This window comes from Pongo pygmaeus, chromosome 9, assembly GCF_028885625.2.
Source record: "Pongo pygmaeus isolate AG05252 chromosome 9, NHGRI_mPonPyg2-v2.0_pri, whole genome shotgun sequence".
In the NCBI taxonomy this organism is placed as follows: domain Eukaryota; kingdom Metazoa; phylum Chordata; class Mammalia; order Primates; family Hominidae; genus Pongo; species Pongo pygmaeus.
Genome location: NC_072382.2, coordinates 135,671,229 through 135,689,745, shown reverse-complemented (window position 1 = coordinate 135,689,745; position 18,517 = coordinate 135,671,229). Strand labels below are relative to the sequence as shown.

The window sequence follows — 18,517 nt, the reverse complement described above, 5'->3', positions numbered from 1 at the left end:
GCAAGAGATTGGGAGAAAGTACTTGCAAATCATAATTTGATAAGGGATTTGCATTCAGGATATATAAAGAACTCAATACTCAATAAAAAGAAGACAACTTAATTTTTTACAAAAATAAAGATTTGGATATTATATCAACTTTTATATATATAACATATATATAAGTTTTGTGTGTGTATATATATCATATATATCTAAATCTTTATATATAATGATATATAAAAATCTTTATATATATGTTATATGTATATAAATATTTAGATATATATAAAACATATGTAAGTTATATATATGTTGGTATAATATCTAATATCTATATATCTAATATATAATATATAGTTTATTAGCTATCTAATATAATATATGTCATAAATATCAAAATCTTTATATATAAAGATATATAGAAATCTTTATATATATGTTATATGTATATAAAGATTTAGATTATATATAAAACATATATAAGTTATATATATGTTGGTGTAATATCTAATATATAGTTTATTAGCTATCTAATGTAATATAAACAGATTATCAATATTATAAGTTATCAGAAAAATGCAAGTTAAGGCAGATGATACACCTCTTTACACACCAACTAGAATGTCTATTATAAAAAGAGATAATACAAATGTTGTGAGGATCTGGAGAAACTTGAGTCTTCATACCTTGCTGATAAAAATGTAAAATATTACAGAAAAAAGTTTGAATTTCTTAAAAAGTTAAATGTATATCAAATATTTAAAGGGGAACTGCTATTCATCCTTTGACAGACTCTTCCAAAAAACAGAAGAAAAAAGAAAGTATTCCAGCTCATTCTATGAGGTTTAAAAAATCAAGAGGAATTGAATGCTACAAAACCCTGCTACCAAAACCAGCAAGGACATCAAAAGAAAATAAACTATTGCCCAATATCTCTTACAGATGTAAAAATTCTCAACAAATAATAGCAAACTGAATTCAGCACATATAAAAAGGATCATACTTTATTACCAAGTGGGATTATCCCTGGAGTTGGTTTAACATTTGAAAATCAAAAACTAATGTAGTACACAATATTGATAGAGTAAAAGCCACAACCACATGGTTCACCTCAATAAATGCAGAAAAGCTTTTTGATTATTAAAACACTCCAAAAAGTAGGAATAAAAAGTGAACTTTATAAACCTGATAAAAAGCATCTATGAAAAAATTCTCAACTAACACTAACCTTAACGGTGAAAGACTATGCTTTTCTCCTAAAATCAAGAGCCAGGAGCAAGAAAAAGATGTTTGTTCCTTCAGTTCTATTGAATAATGTATAGCTAGGACAATTAGGCAAGAAAAATAAATGAAAGGCATTCAGATTGGAAAGGAAGATGGAAAATTATTTGCAGATGACCTGATCTTGTACATAAAAAATTCTAAGGAATTCACTAAAAAACTATTACAAGAAATGAGTTCAGCAAAGTTGTGGGATACAAGATTATTATTCAAAAATCCACTATACTTCTCTATACACTAGCAATGAAAAACCCAAAATGAAATTAAGAAAAAAATTCCACTTACACTAGCACTAAAAAGATAAATACCTAAGAATAATAACAAATGAAGTGCGAGACTTGCACACTGAAAATGACAAAACTTTGTTGTAAGAAATTTAGGATCTAAATAAATAGAAATAAATGTCTATGGATGGAAGACTTAATATTGTCAAAAAGGCAGTACTCCCCAAATTGATCAATAAATCCCTATTAAAATGCCAGTAGGCTTTTTTTATATTCTAAAATTCATATGGAAATTCAAGGATCCCACAATAGCTAAAACAATCTTGAAAAAGAACAAAGTTTGAGAACTCAAACTTTGTAGTATGTTAAAGCATACTATAAAGCTACAATAATCAAGACAGTGTGGTACTGGCATAAGGATAGACATAATGGTTAATTGACAGTCCAGAAGTAAACTCTTACATTTATAATAATTTGATTTTTGACAAGGATGACGAGACAATTCAATGGAAAAAGAATATTCTTTTTAATAAATGGGGTGGGGACAACTGGATATCTACATGCAAAAAAATGAAGTTGGGTCCTCTACCTCACACTATCTATAATAATTAACTAAAAATGAATCATAGACATAAACACAAGAGCTACAACTATTAAACTCTTCGAAGAAACATAGGATTAAATCTTTATGGTCACAGGCTGGGCAACGGTTTCTTAGATTTGACACCAAAAGTACAAGAAACAAAAATAAAAAGAGATAAATTGGGCTTTATAAAAATTCAAAATTTCTGTGCTTAAAATGACACAGTTAAGAAAGTGAAAGGCAACCCACAGAATGGGAGAAAATATCTGTAATCATATATCTGATAAGACACTTGTACAAGGGATACATAAAAATTCTAACAACTCTACAATAAAAGACAATCCAATTATAAAATGAAAAAGGATTTAAGTATATATTTATCCAAAGAAGAGGGACAAGTGGCTAACAATCACATGAAAAGATACTCAGCATCATTAATCATTAGAGAGAGACAAATCAAAACCACAATGAGATACCACTTCACACTCACTAGGATGGCTAAAATGAAAATGACAGGTAATAATGCTGACAAGAATGTGGAGAGATCAAAACCCTCACACATTGATGACGGGAAAGTAAAATGATTCAGACATTTAAAGAACCTTTTGACAGTACCTCAAAATGTTAAACATAGGGTTACCATATGACCTGGGAATTCTACTGCTAGTTGTAAACCCAAGAGAATGAAAACATATGTCCATACAAAAACCTGTACACAAATGTTCATAGGAGCATTATTCATATTGTCTCTGTTTATAGAGACAATCCAAATGTCCAACAGCTGATGAATGTATAAACAAAATGTGACACATTCATATAATGGAATACTACACTGCAGTAACAAGGAATGAATTGCTGATATCTGCTATAATGTGGATGACCCTCAAAAACATTATCTTCAGTTAAAGAAGCCAGTCACAAAACACCAGATATTGTATGATTCTATTCATATGAAATGTCCAGAATAAGCAAATCTGTAGAGACAAAGCAGATTAGTGGTGGCCTAGTGCTGAGAGACAGGGTTGGGTTTGACTACTGATGGGTACGGGGTTTCATTTTTGGAGTGATAAAAATATTCTAAAATTAGGTCGAGGTGATGGTTGTACATCCATCCAGTGAATATACTAAAAACTATTGAATTGTATATTTTAAATGGGTGAATTTTATGGAATATGAATTATGTCTCAATAAAGCTGTTAAGAAAAAGTAAAACATGTTAAGCATAAAGTTATCAATCTAGTCCTAGGAATTTACCCAAGAGAAACAAAATGTATTTCCATTCCACATAATATTTTTTCAAATGTTCATTGCAGATCGTGGTGGATGGGAGGAAGACTAGATTGCAGTTCCAGACAGAGCAGCACGCGGAGGCATTAGGAATTTTAGCTCCAGATCGGCTGCAGGAACAAACAAGCAGTCCTGAGAGGACCCACAGACCCTCCGAAGCAAGTGGACTTCTGCAGGACCCGGGAGACACCCCAAATACCGTGAATGCGCCGACTGTGGAAGTGGGAAAGGGAGACCCTCCTCTCCTGAACACACACCCCCACTGGAGAAGCTGAAGGACTGTTTGTGGGAGAAGTTTCTGACTCTACCTGGAGCTGAGTCAAGTTAGAGAGCCCAGCCGAGCGAAATACAGGGGTAGAGGAAGCAGCTTGCTGGCTCCCCAAGCAGCCCATTCCTGCCTGGCACCACAGGGATCCATCAGGAGAGTGGCCAGAGGAGCAGGGGGTAAAACTCCACAGGGAGAAGGAATTCTCTAGCTGAACTTTGTAACAATTTGAACGGAATGAGAAGCCTCCTGGTCAGAACACGGGGGAGGGCGGGAATATGGCTTGCAGACTTCACAGGTGGGGAATAACTAAAGCCCTTTTCTTTCACAGCTGGGAGGCGGAAAGCCTCGGGCAAGTTTTCAAGCCGTATCACCCTCTGACTGGGAAAAGACTCAGGGCTCTTGCAGAGGGCACAGTGGGAATGAGACTAGTCCTTCAGATTCTGTGGGAGCTGGGTGAGACCTGTGACTCCTGGCTTTCCCCCACTTCCGGACAACCTGCATGACTCTGCAGAGGCAGCCATAATCCTCCTAAGTACACAACTCTAGTGACCTGGGAATCTCACCCCCGTCCCCAACTGCAGCCGCAGCAAGACCCGCCCAAGGAGAGTCTGAGCTCAGACATGTCTAGCCCTGCCTGCACCTGATGGTCCTTCCCTACCCGCCCTGGTAGCGGAAGACAAAGGGCATATAATCTTGGGAGTTCTAGGGCCCCGCCCACCGTTGGTCCCTCTCCACACTACTATAGCTGATGCATTCTGGAAAGCAGCATCTTCTGGCAGGAGGCCAGGCAGCACAAAAATAGAGCATTAAACCACCAAAGCTAAGGACCCTCACGGAGTCCATTGCACCCTCTGCCACCTCCACTGGAACAGGCGCTGGTATCCACAGCTGAGAGGCCCACAGATGGTTCACATTACAGGACTCTGTGCAGACAACCCCCAGTATCAGCCTGGAGCCGGGTAGACTTGCTGGATAGCTAGACCCAGAAGACAGACAACAATCACTGCAGTTTGGCTCACAGGAAGCCACATCCACGGGAAAAGCGGGAGAGCACTACATCAAGGGAACACCCCATGGGACAAAAAAATCTGAACAACAGCCTTCAGCCCTAGACCTTCCTTCTGACAGAGCCTACGCGAATGAGAAGGAACCAGAAAACCGACCCTGGTAATATGACAAAACAAGGTTCTTCAACACCCCCCCAAAATCATACTAGCTCACCACTAATGGATCCAAACCAAGAAGAAACCCCTGATTTACCTGAAAAAGAATTCAGGAGGTTAGTTATTAAGCTAATCAGGGAGGGACCAGAGAAATGTGAAGCCCAATGCAAGGAAACCCAAGAAGTGAAGGGAGAAATATTCAAGGAAATAGATAGCTTAAAGAAAAAACAATAAGAAATTCAGGAAACCTTGGATATATTTTTAGAATTGCTAAATGCTCTGGAAAGTCTCAGCAATAGAATTGAACAAGTAGCAGAAAGAAATTCAGATCTGGAAGGCAAGGTCTTCAAATTAACCCAATTCAACCAAGACAAAGAAAAAAGAATAAGAAAATATGAACAAAGCCTCCAAGAAGCCTGGGTTTATGTTAAACGACCAAACCTAAGAATAATCAATGTTCCTGAGAAAGAAGACAATTCTAAAAGCTTAGAAAACATATTTGGGAGAATAATCGAGGAAAACTTCCCTAGCTTTGCTAGAGACATAGACAGGCAAATATAAGAAGCACAAAGAGGCCGGGGACGGTGGCTCATGCCTGTAATCCCAGCACTTTGGGAGGCTGAGGCAGGTGGATCACCTGAGGTCAGGAGTTCAAGACCAGCCTTGCCAACTTGGTGAAACCCCATCTCTATTAGAAATGCAAAAAATAAAAAATAAAAAATAAACAAACAAATAAATAAATTAGCTGGGCTTGGGGGCATTCACCTGTAATCCCAACTACTTGGGAGGCTGAGGCAGGAGAATTGCTTGAACCTGGGAGGTGGTGGTTGCAGTGAGCTGAGACCATGCCACTGCCCTCTATCCTGGGTGACAGAGTGACACTCCATCTCAAAAATAAATAAAGAAAGAAGCACAAAGAACACCTGGGAAATTCATTGCAAAAAGATCTTTGCCTAGGCACATTGTCATCAGGTTATCCAAAGTTAAGATGAAGAAAAGAATCCTAAGAGCTGTGAGACAGAAGCACCAACCTATAAAGGAAAACCTATCAGATTAATAGCAGATTTCTCAGCAGGAACCCTACAAGCTAGAAGGAATTGGTGCCCTATTTTCAGCTTCCTCAAACAAAACGATTATCAGCCAAGAATTTTGTATCCAGCAAAACTAAATATCATATTTGAAGGAAAGATACAGTCATTTTTGGATAAACAACTGCTGAGAGAATTCTCCATTACCAAGCCATCACTACAAGAACTGCTAAAACGAGCTGTAAATCTTTAAACAAGTCCTGGAAACACATCAAAACAGAACCTCTTTAAAGCATAAATCACACAGGACCTATAAAACAAAATACAAGTTAAAAAGCAAAAACAAAATACAAAAAACAAAGCAAAGTACAAAGGCAACAAAGAGCATGATGAATGCAACAGTACCTCACATTCCAATACTAACTTTGAATGTAAATGGCCTAAATGCTCCACTTAAAAGATACAGAACCACAGAATGGATCAGAACTCACCAACCAACGATCTGCTGCCTTCAGGAGACTCACCTAACACATAAAGACTCACATAAACTTAAAGTAAAGGGGTGGAAAAAGGCATTTCATGCAAATGGACACCAACAACGAGCAGGGGTATCTATTCTTATATCAGACAAAACAAACTTTAAAGCAATAGCAGTTAAGAGAGACAAAGAGGGACATTATGTAATGGTAAAAGGCCTTGTCCAACAGGAAAATATCACAATCCTAAACATATATGCACCTAACACTGGAGCTTCCAAATTTATAAAATGATTACTAATAGACCTAATAAATGAGATAGACAGCAACACAATAATAGTGGGGGACTTCAATACTCCACTGACAGCACTAGACAGGACATCAAGACAGAATATCAATGCAGAAACAATGGATTTAAACTATACCTTGGAACAAATAGACTTAACAGATATATACAGAATATTTTATCCAGCAACTGCAGAATACACATTCTATTAAACAGTGCATGGGACTTTCTCCAAGACAGGACATATGATAGATCATAAAATGAGCCTCAATAATTTTAAGAAAATTGAAATTATATCAAGCACTCTCTCAGACCACAGTGGAATAAAACTGGAAATCAACTCCAAAAGGAACCCTCAGAACCATGCAAATACACGGAAATTAAATAACCTCCTTCTGAATCTGAATGAGCATTGGGTCAAAAACGAAATCAAGATGGAAATTAAAAATGTCTTCAAACTGAATGACAATAATGACACAACCTATCAAAGCCTCTAGGATACAGCTGAGGCAGTGCTAAGAGGAAAGTTCATAGCCCTAAACACCTACATCAAAAAGTCTGAAAGTGCACAAACAGACAATCTAAGGTCATACCTCAAAGAACTAGGGAAACAGGAACAAACCAAACCCAAACCCAGCAGAAGAAAGGAAATAACCAAGATCAGAGCAGAACTAAATGAAATTGAAACAAACAAACAAAAAAATACAAAAGACAAATGAAACAAAAGCTGGTTCTTTGAAAAGATAAATAAAATTGATAGATCATTTGGATTTTCTCTCTTCTTTTCTTAGACAAAACAAGATTAACCAAGACAAGAAGAGAGAAAATCCAAATAACCTCACTAAGAAATGAAACAGGAGATATTACAACTGACACCACTGAAATACAAAAGATCATTTAAGGCTACTATGAACACCTTTATGCAGATAAACTAGAAAACCTAGAAGAGATGGATAAATTCCTGGAAAAATATAACTCTCATAGCTTAAATCAGGAAGAATTAGATAACCTGAACAGACCAATAACAAGCAGCAAGATTGAAACGGTGATTAAAAAATTACCAACAAAAAGAGTCCAGGACCAGATGGAGTCACAGCAGAATTTTACCAGACATTCAAAGAAGAACTGGTACCAATTGTTTTGACACTATTCCACAAGTTAGAGAAAGAAAGAACCCTCCCTAATTCATTCTATGAAGCCAGCATCACCCTAATACCAAAACGAGGAAAGGACACAACCAAAAAAGAAAACTACAGACTGATATCCTTGATGAACATAGATGCTAAAATCCTTAACAAAATGCTAACTAACAAAATCCAACAGCATATCAAAAAGGTAATCCACCATGGTCAAGTGGGTTTCATACCAGGGATTCGGGGATGGTTTAACATATAACATACGCAAGTCAATAAATGTGATCCACCACATAAACACAATTAAAAACAAAAATCATATGATTATCTTAATAGATGCAGAAAAAGCATTGACAAAATCCAGCATCGCTTTATGATTAAAATCCTCAGCAAAATAGGCATACAAGGGACATACCTTAATGTAATAAAAGCCATCTATGACAAACCCACAGCCAACATAATACTGAATGGGGAAAAGTTGAAAGCATTCCCTCTGAGAATGGGAACAAGACAAGGATGCCCACTCTCACCACTCCTCTTCAACATAGTACTGGAAGTCCTGGCAAGAGCAATCAGACAAGAGAAAGAAATAAAGGGCATCCAAATTGGTAAAGAGGAAGTCAAACTGTCCCTGTTTGCTGATTATATGACTGTTTACCTTGAAAACCCTAAGGACTCTTCCAGAAAGCTTCTAGAACTGATAAAAGAATTTAGCAAAGTTCCCAGACACAGAATTAATGTACACAAATCAGTAGGTCTTTTATACACCAAGTGACCAAGCGGAGAATCAAATCAAGAACTCAACCCCTTTTACAATAGCTGCAAAAAATTAAAATACTTAGGAATATACCCAACAAAGGAGTCAAAAGACCTCTACAAGGAAAACTACAAAACACTGCTGAAAGACATCACAGATGACACCTACAAATGAAAACACATCCCATGCTCATAGATGAGTAGAATCAATATTGTGAAAAATGACCACACTGCCAAAAGCAATCTACGAATTCAATGAAATCTCCATTAAAATACCACAATCATTCTTCAAGAGTTAGAAAAAACAATTCTAAAATTCATATGGAACCAAAAAAGGAGCCCACATAGCTAAAGCAAGACTAAGCAAAAAGAACAAATCTGGAGGCATCACACTACCTGATTTTAAACTATACAGTAAGGCCACAGTCACCAAAACAGTGTGGTACTGGTATAAAAATAGGCACATAGGCCAATGGAACAGAATAGGGAACCCAGAAATAAACCCAAATACTTACAGCCAACTGATCTTTGACAAAGCAAACAAAAACATAAAGTGGGGAAAGGATACCCTTTTCAACAAATGGTGCTGGGATAATTGGCTAGCCACATGTAGGAGAATGAAACTGGATCCTCATTTCTCACCTTATACAAAAATCAACTCAAGATGGATTAGGGACTGAAATCTGAGAACTCAAACTATAAAAATTCTAGAAGATAACATTGGAAAAACCCTTCTAGACATTGGCTTAGGCAAGGATTTCATGACCAAGAACCCAAAAGCAAATGCAATAAAAACAAAGATAAATAGCTGGGACCTAATTAAACTAAAGTGCTTTTGCAGGGCAAAAGGAACAGTCAGCAGAATAAACAGACAACCCACAGAGTGGGAGAAGATCTTCACAATCTATACATCTTACAAAGGACTAATATTAAGAATCTACAACAAACTCAAACAATCCCATCAAAAAGTGGGCTAAGGACATGAACAGACAATTCTCAAAAGAAGATACACAAATGGCCAACAAACATATGAAAAAATGCTCAACATCACTAATGCTCAGGGAAATACAAATCAAAATCACAATTCAATACCACCGTACTCCTGCAAGAATGGCCAGAATAAAAAAATCAAAAAACAATAGATGTTGGCACGCATGCGGTGATCAGAAGATCACTCAGAAAATCACTAATCAGAAGATTTGGTGCTTATGTCAACCAAAAGATAGGTACAGTATAAACACTTCTACACTGCTGGTGGGAATGTAAACTGGCACAGCCCCTGTGGAAAACAGTGTAGAGATTCCTTAAAGAACTAAAAGTGGAACTACCATTTGATCCAGCAATCCCACTACTGGGTACCTACCCAGAGGAAAAAAGTCATTATTCAAAAAAGATACTTATACACACATATTTATAGCAGCAGAATTCACAACTGCAAAATCATGGAAGCAACCCAAATGCCCATTAATCAATGAGTGGATAAAGAAACTGTGATATATATATATATATATATATATCACATATATATATATGATATATATATATATGATAGAATAATACTCAGCCATAAAAAGGAATGAATTAATAGCATTTGCAGTGAACTGGATGAGATTGGAGACTGTTATTCTAAGTGAAGTAACTCAGGAATGAAAAACCAAACACTGCATGTTCTTGCTGATATGTGGGAGCTAAGCTATGAGGATGCAAAGGCATAAGAATAATACAATGGACTTTGGGGACTTGGGGGGAAAAGTGGGAGGGGGTGAGGGATAAAAGACTACAAATATGGTGCAGTGTACACTGCTCGGGTGATGGGTGCACCAAAATCTCAGAAGTTACCACTAAACAACTTACTTATGTAACCAAATACCACCTGTACCTCAACAACATATGGAAAGATAAAATTAAAAAATTTAACAAAAACAACAACACGTTCATTACAGTGTTATTCATAGAAGACCCAAACTGGACACCATTTAAGGTACATCAACTGGTGAATGGACAAACAAAATGTGGTATGTCCATGCTGTGGAATAGTATTATGGGATAGTACCCCATAATAAAAAGGAGTGAATTACTGACACATGCTACAAGGTATGTAGATGAGCCTCCCAAACATGCTTGGTGAAATAAGTCAGACATAATATGGTATAGTTCCATATGTATGAAATGTCCAGAAAAGGCACATCTCTAGAGATAGAAAGCAGATTGGTGGGGCTGAGAATGGAAGCCGAGGTTGCCTGCAAATGGGCACGACAAACATTTTGAAGTGATGGATATGTTCTATAATTGAATTGTTGTGATGGTTGCACAATTCTCTGAATCTACTAAAAATTATTTATACATTATGATGGGTAAATTTTATATTATTTAAATATATCACAATAAAACTGACTAAAAATTAAGAGTTTCTGTTCCTCAGAAGACAGTACTCAAAGAGTGAAAAGGCAAGTCATAAATTGAGATAAAATAGTTGCAAAACACATATTTGATAAAGGACTACTATTTACAATACATTAAAAAAATCTACAAATCAATAAGAAAAAGACTAACAATTCAATGAAAGGGCACAAAGCTCGAGGAGGCACTTCACAAAAAAGAATATCCAAAGTGATAAATAGGCAAATAAAAACATGCATAATGCCACTGATAATCAGTTAAATGAAAATTAAAGTATTATTAGTTACCACTACACCTCTACTAGACTGGCTAAATTTAAAGGAGTGACAATACTAAGTGTTGGAGAAAACATGGAGTAACTGTCACTTTCATACATTGCTTATGGGCAGTAGATTAATACAACCCCTTTGCAGTACTGTTTGGTGTATATGAATGCTACACATATCTAAAGTCTATGACCTAGCAACTCTAATCCTTGGTATATACTCAGAAGATTTAGTGCTTATGTCAACAAAAAGATAGGCACAGTATAAAAATTTTCGTAGCAGCATGATTTTAAACAGCATCAAATCAAATATAATACAAATGTCCTACTAAAAATGTTTTCTATCTTGATCTGGTCAGTGGTTAAACAAGTAAGTGTGTGTGTGTATGTGTGTATGTGTGTGTGTGTGTAAAAATTTTTCTCAGCTGTACGCATATTTGTACATTTTACTGTATGCATTTTATAACATTGTAATCAAAAAGCAAATAGATTTATGTATGAGCTTCATTTTGACAACATAAACACAGGATGTGTCGTCGAGAAACTAATGAAAATTTTACTTCTGAAGTGAGTTAGAACAAGTTTGAAGGTATAGGGGAAGAGATGGAACGTCCTTGAATGTATCTGTTCATGTTTTGATTTCTGAATCACATTAATATTTTAAATATTCAAAAATAAAATTACATCAATAAGGATGAAAACATAAATTTTAGGGGATAGCTGTAGAAACAGAGATGTTGACAGGTAATTTCATCTGCTATTTTACAATTTCCAGTCTTCCTTGGAGTTAGGTTGGGGCCATAGGACTAGTTCTAGATCAAAGGCTCTAAGTAGGAGCCTCTGAGCTGAAAGGTTGAACACTGACCTGATTCCTCTCTGTGCTCTCTTCCCTGCTTTGGCAGTCATGGAGGTCACGTCCTCTGAATGTGGACCTGTGAGTCTCCACATGGCATACAATTGCTCTGAAATTACCCAACTTGCACGAGAGCTTTTGAGAGTGAGAAATAAACATTTTTGATTTGGAGGTTGGTTTGTTGCCTCAGTCCTCAGCAGAGTCTAGCCTATTCTGACTATGTAAGGGATGATATAAAATTGAGGCAAATTGTTGAGAGGGAAGACCTGTAGTGGCTGTATCAGGGGAATTGGAGAAAGTGATAAAAGGTTTTCTATAGTCCTGAGAAGAATAAACATGGGAAAATTTATGGAATATTAGAGTTAGAAGAAAGCTAGAGACACAACTTTATCCCTTTCAGTATAAGACAAAGAAACTCAGACCAGAGGGACTAATGATTAGGTCAAGAGCACATGACAAGTTGTTGCAGGACAGGTTGTTACTGGTGGAGGGTGTTCAGGTTCTTGGCGTCTTAAAGAAATGGACAAAATGCACAAACAAAGCAAGGAAAGAATGAAGTAACAAAGGCAGAGATTTAATGAAAATAAGAGTACATTCCACAGGGTGGGAGCAGACTGGTTACAGAATTTTCTGGGGTTTAAATACCCTCTAGGGGTTTCCCATTGGTTACTTGGTATATACCCTATGTAAATGAAGTAGTGGCTCATGATCAGTCTGATTGGTTGTGGAAAGTGACCAATCAGAGGCTGAAGTGAAGTTATAAAATTATATCTCTATGCAAATGAAGACCTGGCCCACAACCAGCCTGATTGGTTGTGGGAGGGGAGCAATCAGAGATACTTTCAGTTTTTCATCTGCCATGCAGAAAAGGAGAGGGTTGCAAAGGGAGTAGCCTCTGGTCTTTTTGTTACTTGGGCATGGAAAGTTGGGGTTTTCCTTTTCATTTAGTTCTAGGAAGTCAGTGTGAATTGGCCTTAGGTTTGCTGCCTCCAGACCCCATCCTCCTGCCTTGAGGTGAGCTCCCAAATTAGTGCTTTCCCAAGAAGAGAATTCAACGGTCAGCCAGTGGTGTTAGACAGCAATCTTTTATTCAATGGTTCTGCTCCTTGAAGCAGGGTAACTCATAGGCAGTGCACCCAGAGCCCGAAATGCAGGGGCTCTTGGCAACTGCATTTATACTCACATACATCATTTTCAAAGGGAGGCCATTGTCACATCATCGTGGGTCAGCCAATCAGGTGGACACTTCCCTTCAATGACCTTCCTGTCCCATAGGAGTTCTCAGGCAGCTTCAATGGAAGGAGGGAGCCAAGAAGGGGGCCTGGTATACATTCAAAGATGATAATTACGACATGGATTGTGTATATTCTTGCTCGGAAAGGTGTAGGGCTTCCCTTCCTACCAATAACCAGTTCGGTAAGCAGCTTGGTGGTAGTCATGTGGAATAATTTTGCATAGATCTTCTCCCCCTCTGGGACCCTGCTGCACTTCAGAGAGATCTTACAAATAACTTTGAGTAACAGTTGTGGGGGGTGGGTGGGAAGAGCTGAGTTTCTAGGTTTTCTGAGGTCACCAACTTGCCAATTTGTTCCAGGACATTGACGTTGTGGAAAGCGAGGCTGTGTCTGTACTACATCATTGGTTGAAAAAAGTGAGTAAGATTTCTTTATGACTCAGGGTATCCAAAATCCTAGAGAAGTGGTCTCAGTGGGTGTGGGGATCTGGACTTCCTTCTTCATGGAACTGGAACTCAAGTTCATTGCCAGACACCCTTCCTAGATTTGAGTCTAATTTCTTCACATGTGCTGGAGGACACTGTGGCTTGTGTCCTGGTAGGAAATGTGTTAGCACCACCACTAACGCCATCCTGCTTCTCAAGCATCCTGGCTTAAGGGTTTCAGCTGCATCCTTCCCAGCTCAAGGGTGTCTCAGGAACACCTTCGGATAGGGCCAGGGACTTAGGGAGTTCCGAGGACTTTACAGGGAAGTAGCTTATTGTGGGAACAGCGAGGTAAGGAGTGTATGTGTGTGAATATGTGGTGTGTGAGTTGTGATGGAGAATGAATAAAAGGGAAGGAAGAGAAGAAGAAGACCCAGGGTTGGATGCAGAGTGACATTTTCAGAGGGAATTCCTCACCTTTCAGACAGAAGAAGAGGCTTCTCAGGGCATAAAGGAAAAGCTGTCCATCAGCCACCCTTCCCAGGGTATAAGGGAGAAGATGTCCACTGACTCCCCTCCCACCCATGGCCAGGACATCCACGTGACCAGAGATGTGGTAACTGAGAGTTTGAGACCTTGCCTGGGAGTGGGGGTGAGGCAGCGGGAAGAGGTGGGAGGTGCACTGTAAATGATTCTGGGCAAGGGTGAGGTGCTCATCTGGGCTCTGTGCCAGCCCAGTTGGGGGCCACACTGGGCAGGAATCACATGGACCCTCTGGATTTCCCAGGTGAAGCACCACCTCTCTAAGTCTGATTTGTTGGCAAACCAGAGCCAAGAGGTCCTAGAGGAGAGAACACGAATCCAGTTCATAAGATGGAGGTAAGGTGTCCCACTTGCTCTGGGCGAAGGAAGGGGAGGGAGAGATGCGCAAGCCCCTCTCTTCACGAACCCGCAGATGCTCTTCTCTAGAGATGTCATCTTTGGCTGACAAATTCCTCAGCCTTGCTTTGGGGTCTTAAGGGAATATTCTTGATATCTTGAAAGCCCAGCTCTTTTCTACATTTTTAAATGACTTGAGGGGTTGGAAACTGGGCTTGCGCTCCATTTCTTAAATGCTTCTGAATACATTTCAGACTTCTGTTATTTTTGCACTTGAGTTGCTCAGAAGTGGCTGCACTTTAAAGAGCTAAAAGAAAATAAGCTCTTAAAATGCAAAAGCCAAAGTTCTCATCTGCAACTGAGGTGTGGGGAGGCTTTCCAGCGCCCGAGGCTAGAATTCTGCACTCGGTTATGGTGGCTTCGCCAGCGTCCCGGGTGGCTGCCAGCTCACAGCCATCCCCACTGCCTCTCTTGGCTCTGCAGATGCTGAGCCACGAGGCCCAGGGAGCTGGCCTGAAGCCATCACTCTTCAGACAGAGGCTTTCCTATTTCCTTTCCTGCACCTGTGTTCACTGGGGGTCTCTGGAGCACATCAGCCACCCCTTCCCAGGAGAGGGACTGAGGGCTTACACTGGTCCTCTGGGAACCTGAAGGAGACCTCTCCCCTTCCTCCTGTCTTCCTCCTTTCCCTGCCGCATCATGGGTGTTGATCTGTTGTATCAAGAAGGCTCCATTTCTCAAGAAATGGTTTCCATGTGCTTACCCCTTCTAGTGGCATCTGCCTTTTAAGAAGACTCAAATGCACAGTAATTTCATAACCAAAAGGAATAACATGGTGTGATCTGAGAGCTCCCTGGGAAAGAGTTTTTTTGGATGGGAAGCCTTCTGAGGCCCCTAAAATCATAAATGTTGTTGATTATAATCCAGGCTTTTCTGTGCCTGATGTGGTTGTGCTACGGAATTGCGGACATTGTGCTCCTTGGTTTGGATAACACACACATCATCTTCCAATATTTTAAAAATCTTGGCTGTCTAAAAACACTAGGTTTAAGCTTTTGAGACGGGCTACAGGAAAAAATATAATTTTTCCACTCTGGATTTTCTACAAAGATTTTAAACCAAAAGCCTTTGCCTATCTCCCCCCACAACCCACTGGTTTTGGTGTCCCCCTCTTATTTCAGTAAGTATGTAGTCAGGAAATATATCTATCCCTTTATGAAACAAAGCAAGGAGGCTCCCCAGGGGACCCCACAGCTTCCTCGCTGTAGGCTTTCCTAGAAGCATCTCTGATCCACAGTGGGTGTGGGGTGATGCAGGTCATCAAGAGCTGACCATAGGAGAGGACTGCCTGCTGCCTTTAGTAAGGGCGCTCAGCTCTGTGTCCCTGGCTCTCCCTGGGACAGTCTGCTACCTGTTCAGCATTACTGGGGGCTCAAGCGTACCTGGGTGGTAAAAAAAAGCTTTGTGCTCATGAGTCAACAAGGGGGAGAGACCAGCTCAAAAGTTCATGGTGTCAGGGCAGGAGTCATTGTTTGCAGGATCCCAACTCTAGCAGTTCTCTATGCCTGTTAAGAAAGAAACTCAGATCCCGTATGCCAATGTACGAATGGCCTTTTGCAGCCACACTCGTATCTTCCAAGTGCCAAGTGAGATGACAGAGGACATCATGCGAGATCGAATAGAGCAGGTGAGACGAAGGTAAGCTGTTTGGGACTGGCTGATTTGTGTTCCTGACTGGGGGCAGGTAGGGTGGGGGTGACTGCTGGGTTTCCCGCCCACACCCAGCAATGCTGTCTCTGGTACGCCAACATCAAGAGCAGGGACACACAGTTCCCAGGGCTGCGTCTTGTCTTCTGTGCTCCACATGACAGGGCTTTGCCAGCCCCCCATGGTGTCTGCCAGTGCACAGAAGGGCTCCAGGCTGTGGGCGTGTTCATATGACCGTGCTCCCAGGCCCAATGCGGCCACGGCGTAGGCATGGCCTGCCCTCCCACCCCAGCCCCTGTGCCGTCGTCTGGGTAGGCTCTGCTACCAGGCAGCCTCCCTCCACCTGGCCCTTCTCCTCTGTCCCCTGCAGCATATCCCGTCTTACAGATGTCTCAGCTCAGGACTTCAGTATGAGACCCTCCTACTCAGACTGCTGAGAGCAACAGGTGAGAGAGCTGACGGATGAGGAACTGGGCAGAGAAGATGGTTATCCTGGGCAGTGGGAAGGGGGCACTGCAGCTGGGAACTTGGTAAAGAGGCTTAGCTTTTCCCTACTGGGGAAGGGCCTGCACTCAGGGCCAGTAGTGGGAGAGGAGGGCTGGCTGTCTTAGGCTCCCGCAACGCCTCTCTTAAGTTTATGGAAGGACTTGAAGTCAAATTTCAGATTGGTTTCCTGACTCTGATGTCAGAGAGCACTGCCTCTCCATTATTCATGGGCCTGGGCTTTCGTGTTTAGGAGGTTGTGGTGGAGCCTGCAATTTTGCATTTCTAAAAGTTTCTGGGCATTGTCACTGCTGGTCTGCTGACCTCACCTTGAGTCACAGATCGTAGTATCAGGAGTGATGCTGTATAGGTTTTAGACCTGCCACCAACTTGTGATATGACTTTTGGTCCCATGGCCTCTTTCCTTGTGCTTGGCCCAGTGGTCACACAGGGGCTGTTTATGAGGCCCTGGGAGGTGGAAGGCCAATGGCAGGATAAACAACCATAGGAGCTATCCGGGATGCAGCCCCTGAGCCTGTGGTGAACAGCTGTGCTGACCATTCTGGGGCTAAGGGAGAGATTTAGGCACAGCGACCTCAGCATGCTTACAGGAAGGCTGTTGGAGAGCAGTACTGGCATTTATCGAGCACTTACTGTATGCCAGCTTCTGCACAAGGTAGTTTGTCAGGGTTTATCATTTGATCCAAAAACAACCTTAAGAGAGGGCATTGTTGTGCCCATTATACAGAAGGCAGAACTTAAGTCAAGCCCGGGAGCAGATGCTGGGTTCCAATTCGGCTCCACCATGGGCAAGTGACATAATGCCACTGTGCCTCAGTTTCCTCATTGCAACAGAGTATCTACTTTGGAGAGTTGTCTTGGGGGTGATGGTGTCTAGCACATGGTAAATGCCACATCAATTGTTTGCTCATATTACTAGAGAAGAACAGGAAGTGCTGGGAGGGTACACAGTTCGCAGGGGCTTCTGAGCTGGAAGAAACAGACTCAGGCTTCAATTCCAGCTGCCCGATGCACCACTGTCTATTCTTCCATGGGTTTCTGCTCTCTAGATGGAGCTTTGGGAACGCGGAGAACAGTAGGGTTACAGGGAGTCATCATCAGCCCTACCCCTTGGCCAACCACATCTCCCTGCTGTGTCCCCTGGGCATTTCTCTACCTCCTAGGTGGAAGTCCTTCAGGGTCCAGCAGCAACCTGTATCAGAAGAACATCCTTCTCTGCTTGACCTGAAGAAGGGCCAGACCTGGGCAGAAAGACTCCAGCAGGTGAGCTCTTCATGCGACAGTGTCAGCACTGGAGTCTTCTTGCTGAACTGCGAATAAAGAGATGTGCTATTTAACAACCCGCCCTGTTGCTGGTTGGGGTGCCGTGCCATTCATTTGTTCATTCATCAGACACTGAGTACCTCACAGGCCTGGCTCTGGGGACACATGACTTACAGCCTTGAAGGAGACAGACAGCAGCCATTCCAGCAATGTGACAATGGCAATATTGGTGTTCCTGGAACATAAGGAGTGCTCTGTGGCTGGGGCAGGGAGAACTTTTTGAGGGAAGTGTACTGGTTTGTTTCAGACATTTATGTTATCTGCACTTATTCCTTCTCTAGCTCTCTTCCTTTTTAATGTAGATTTGAGTTTCTGCCCTATATCCTTTTCCTTCTCTTTGAAGAACTCCTTTTAACATTTCTTGCAAGGTAGCTATACTAGTGACAATTTCCCTCCATTTTTGATGGTTGGAGAAAGTCTTTATTTGTCCTTCTTTTGAAAGGGTAATTTTGCAAGATA

At 40.6% G+C, this 18,517-nt stretch overlaps 1 protein-coding gene across 2 annotated transcripts; it reads left to right on the top strand.

Moving 5' to 3' along the window:
- Nucleotides 1-13,256: 13,256 nt before the first annotated feature.
- Nucleotides 13,257-18,086, top strand: SPATA19 (spermatogenesis associated 19). 2 transcript variants are annotated; one of them, XM_054440469.1, is made up of 7 exons: nt 13,257-13,401; nt 13,580-13,636; nt 14,130-14,261; nt 14,433-14,524; nt 16,145-16,222; nt 16,602-16,677; nt 17,899-18,033. In XM_054440469.1, exons 1-6 carry the CDS (start codon nt 13,324-13,326, stop codon nt 16,666-16,668), a joined length of 504 nt encoding a protein of 167 aa, XP_054296444.1. In that variant the 5' UTR covers nt 13,257-13,323; the 3' UTR covers nt 16,669-16,677; nt 17,899-18,033. The 2 variants fall into 2 exon arrangements, with proteins under 2 accessions (XP_054296444.1, XP_054296443.1); XM_054440468.2 differs by having other exon boundaries at nt 13,261-13,401; nt 16,145-16,211; nt 17,899-18,086.
- Nucleotides 18,087-18,517: the final 431 nt, after the last annotated feature.

Coding starts and splice junctions, on each gene's coding strand:
- SPATA19 (XM_054440468.2), top strand. CDS start 13,324: ATGATAATTACGACATGGATTGTGTATATTCTTGCTCGGAAAGGTGTA. Junction 14,262..14,432: donor TCCACGTGACCAGAGATGTG/GTAACTGAGAGT, acceptor TGGATTTCCCAG/GTGAAGCACCACCTCTCTAA. Junction 16,678..17,898: donor CAGACTGCTGAGAGCAACAG/GTGAGAGAGCTG, acceptor TCTACCTCCTAG/GTGGAAGTCCTTCAGGGTCC.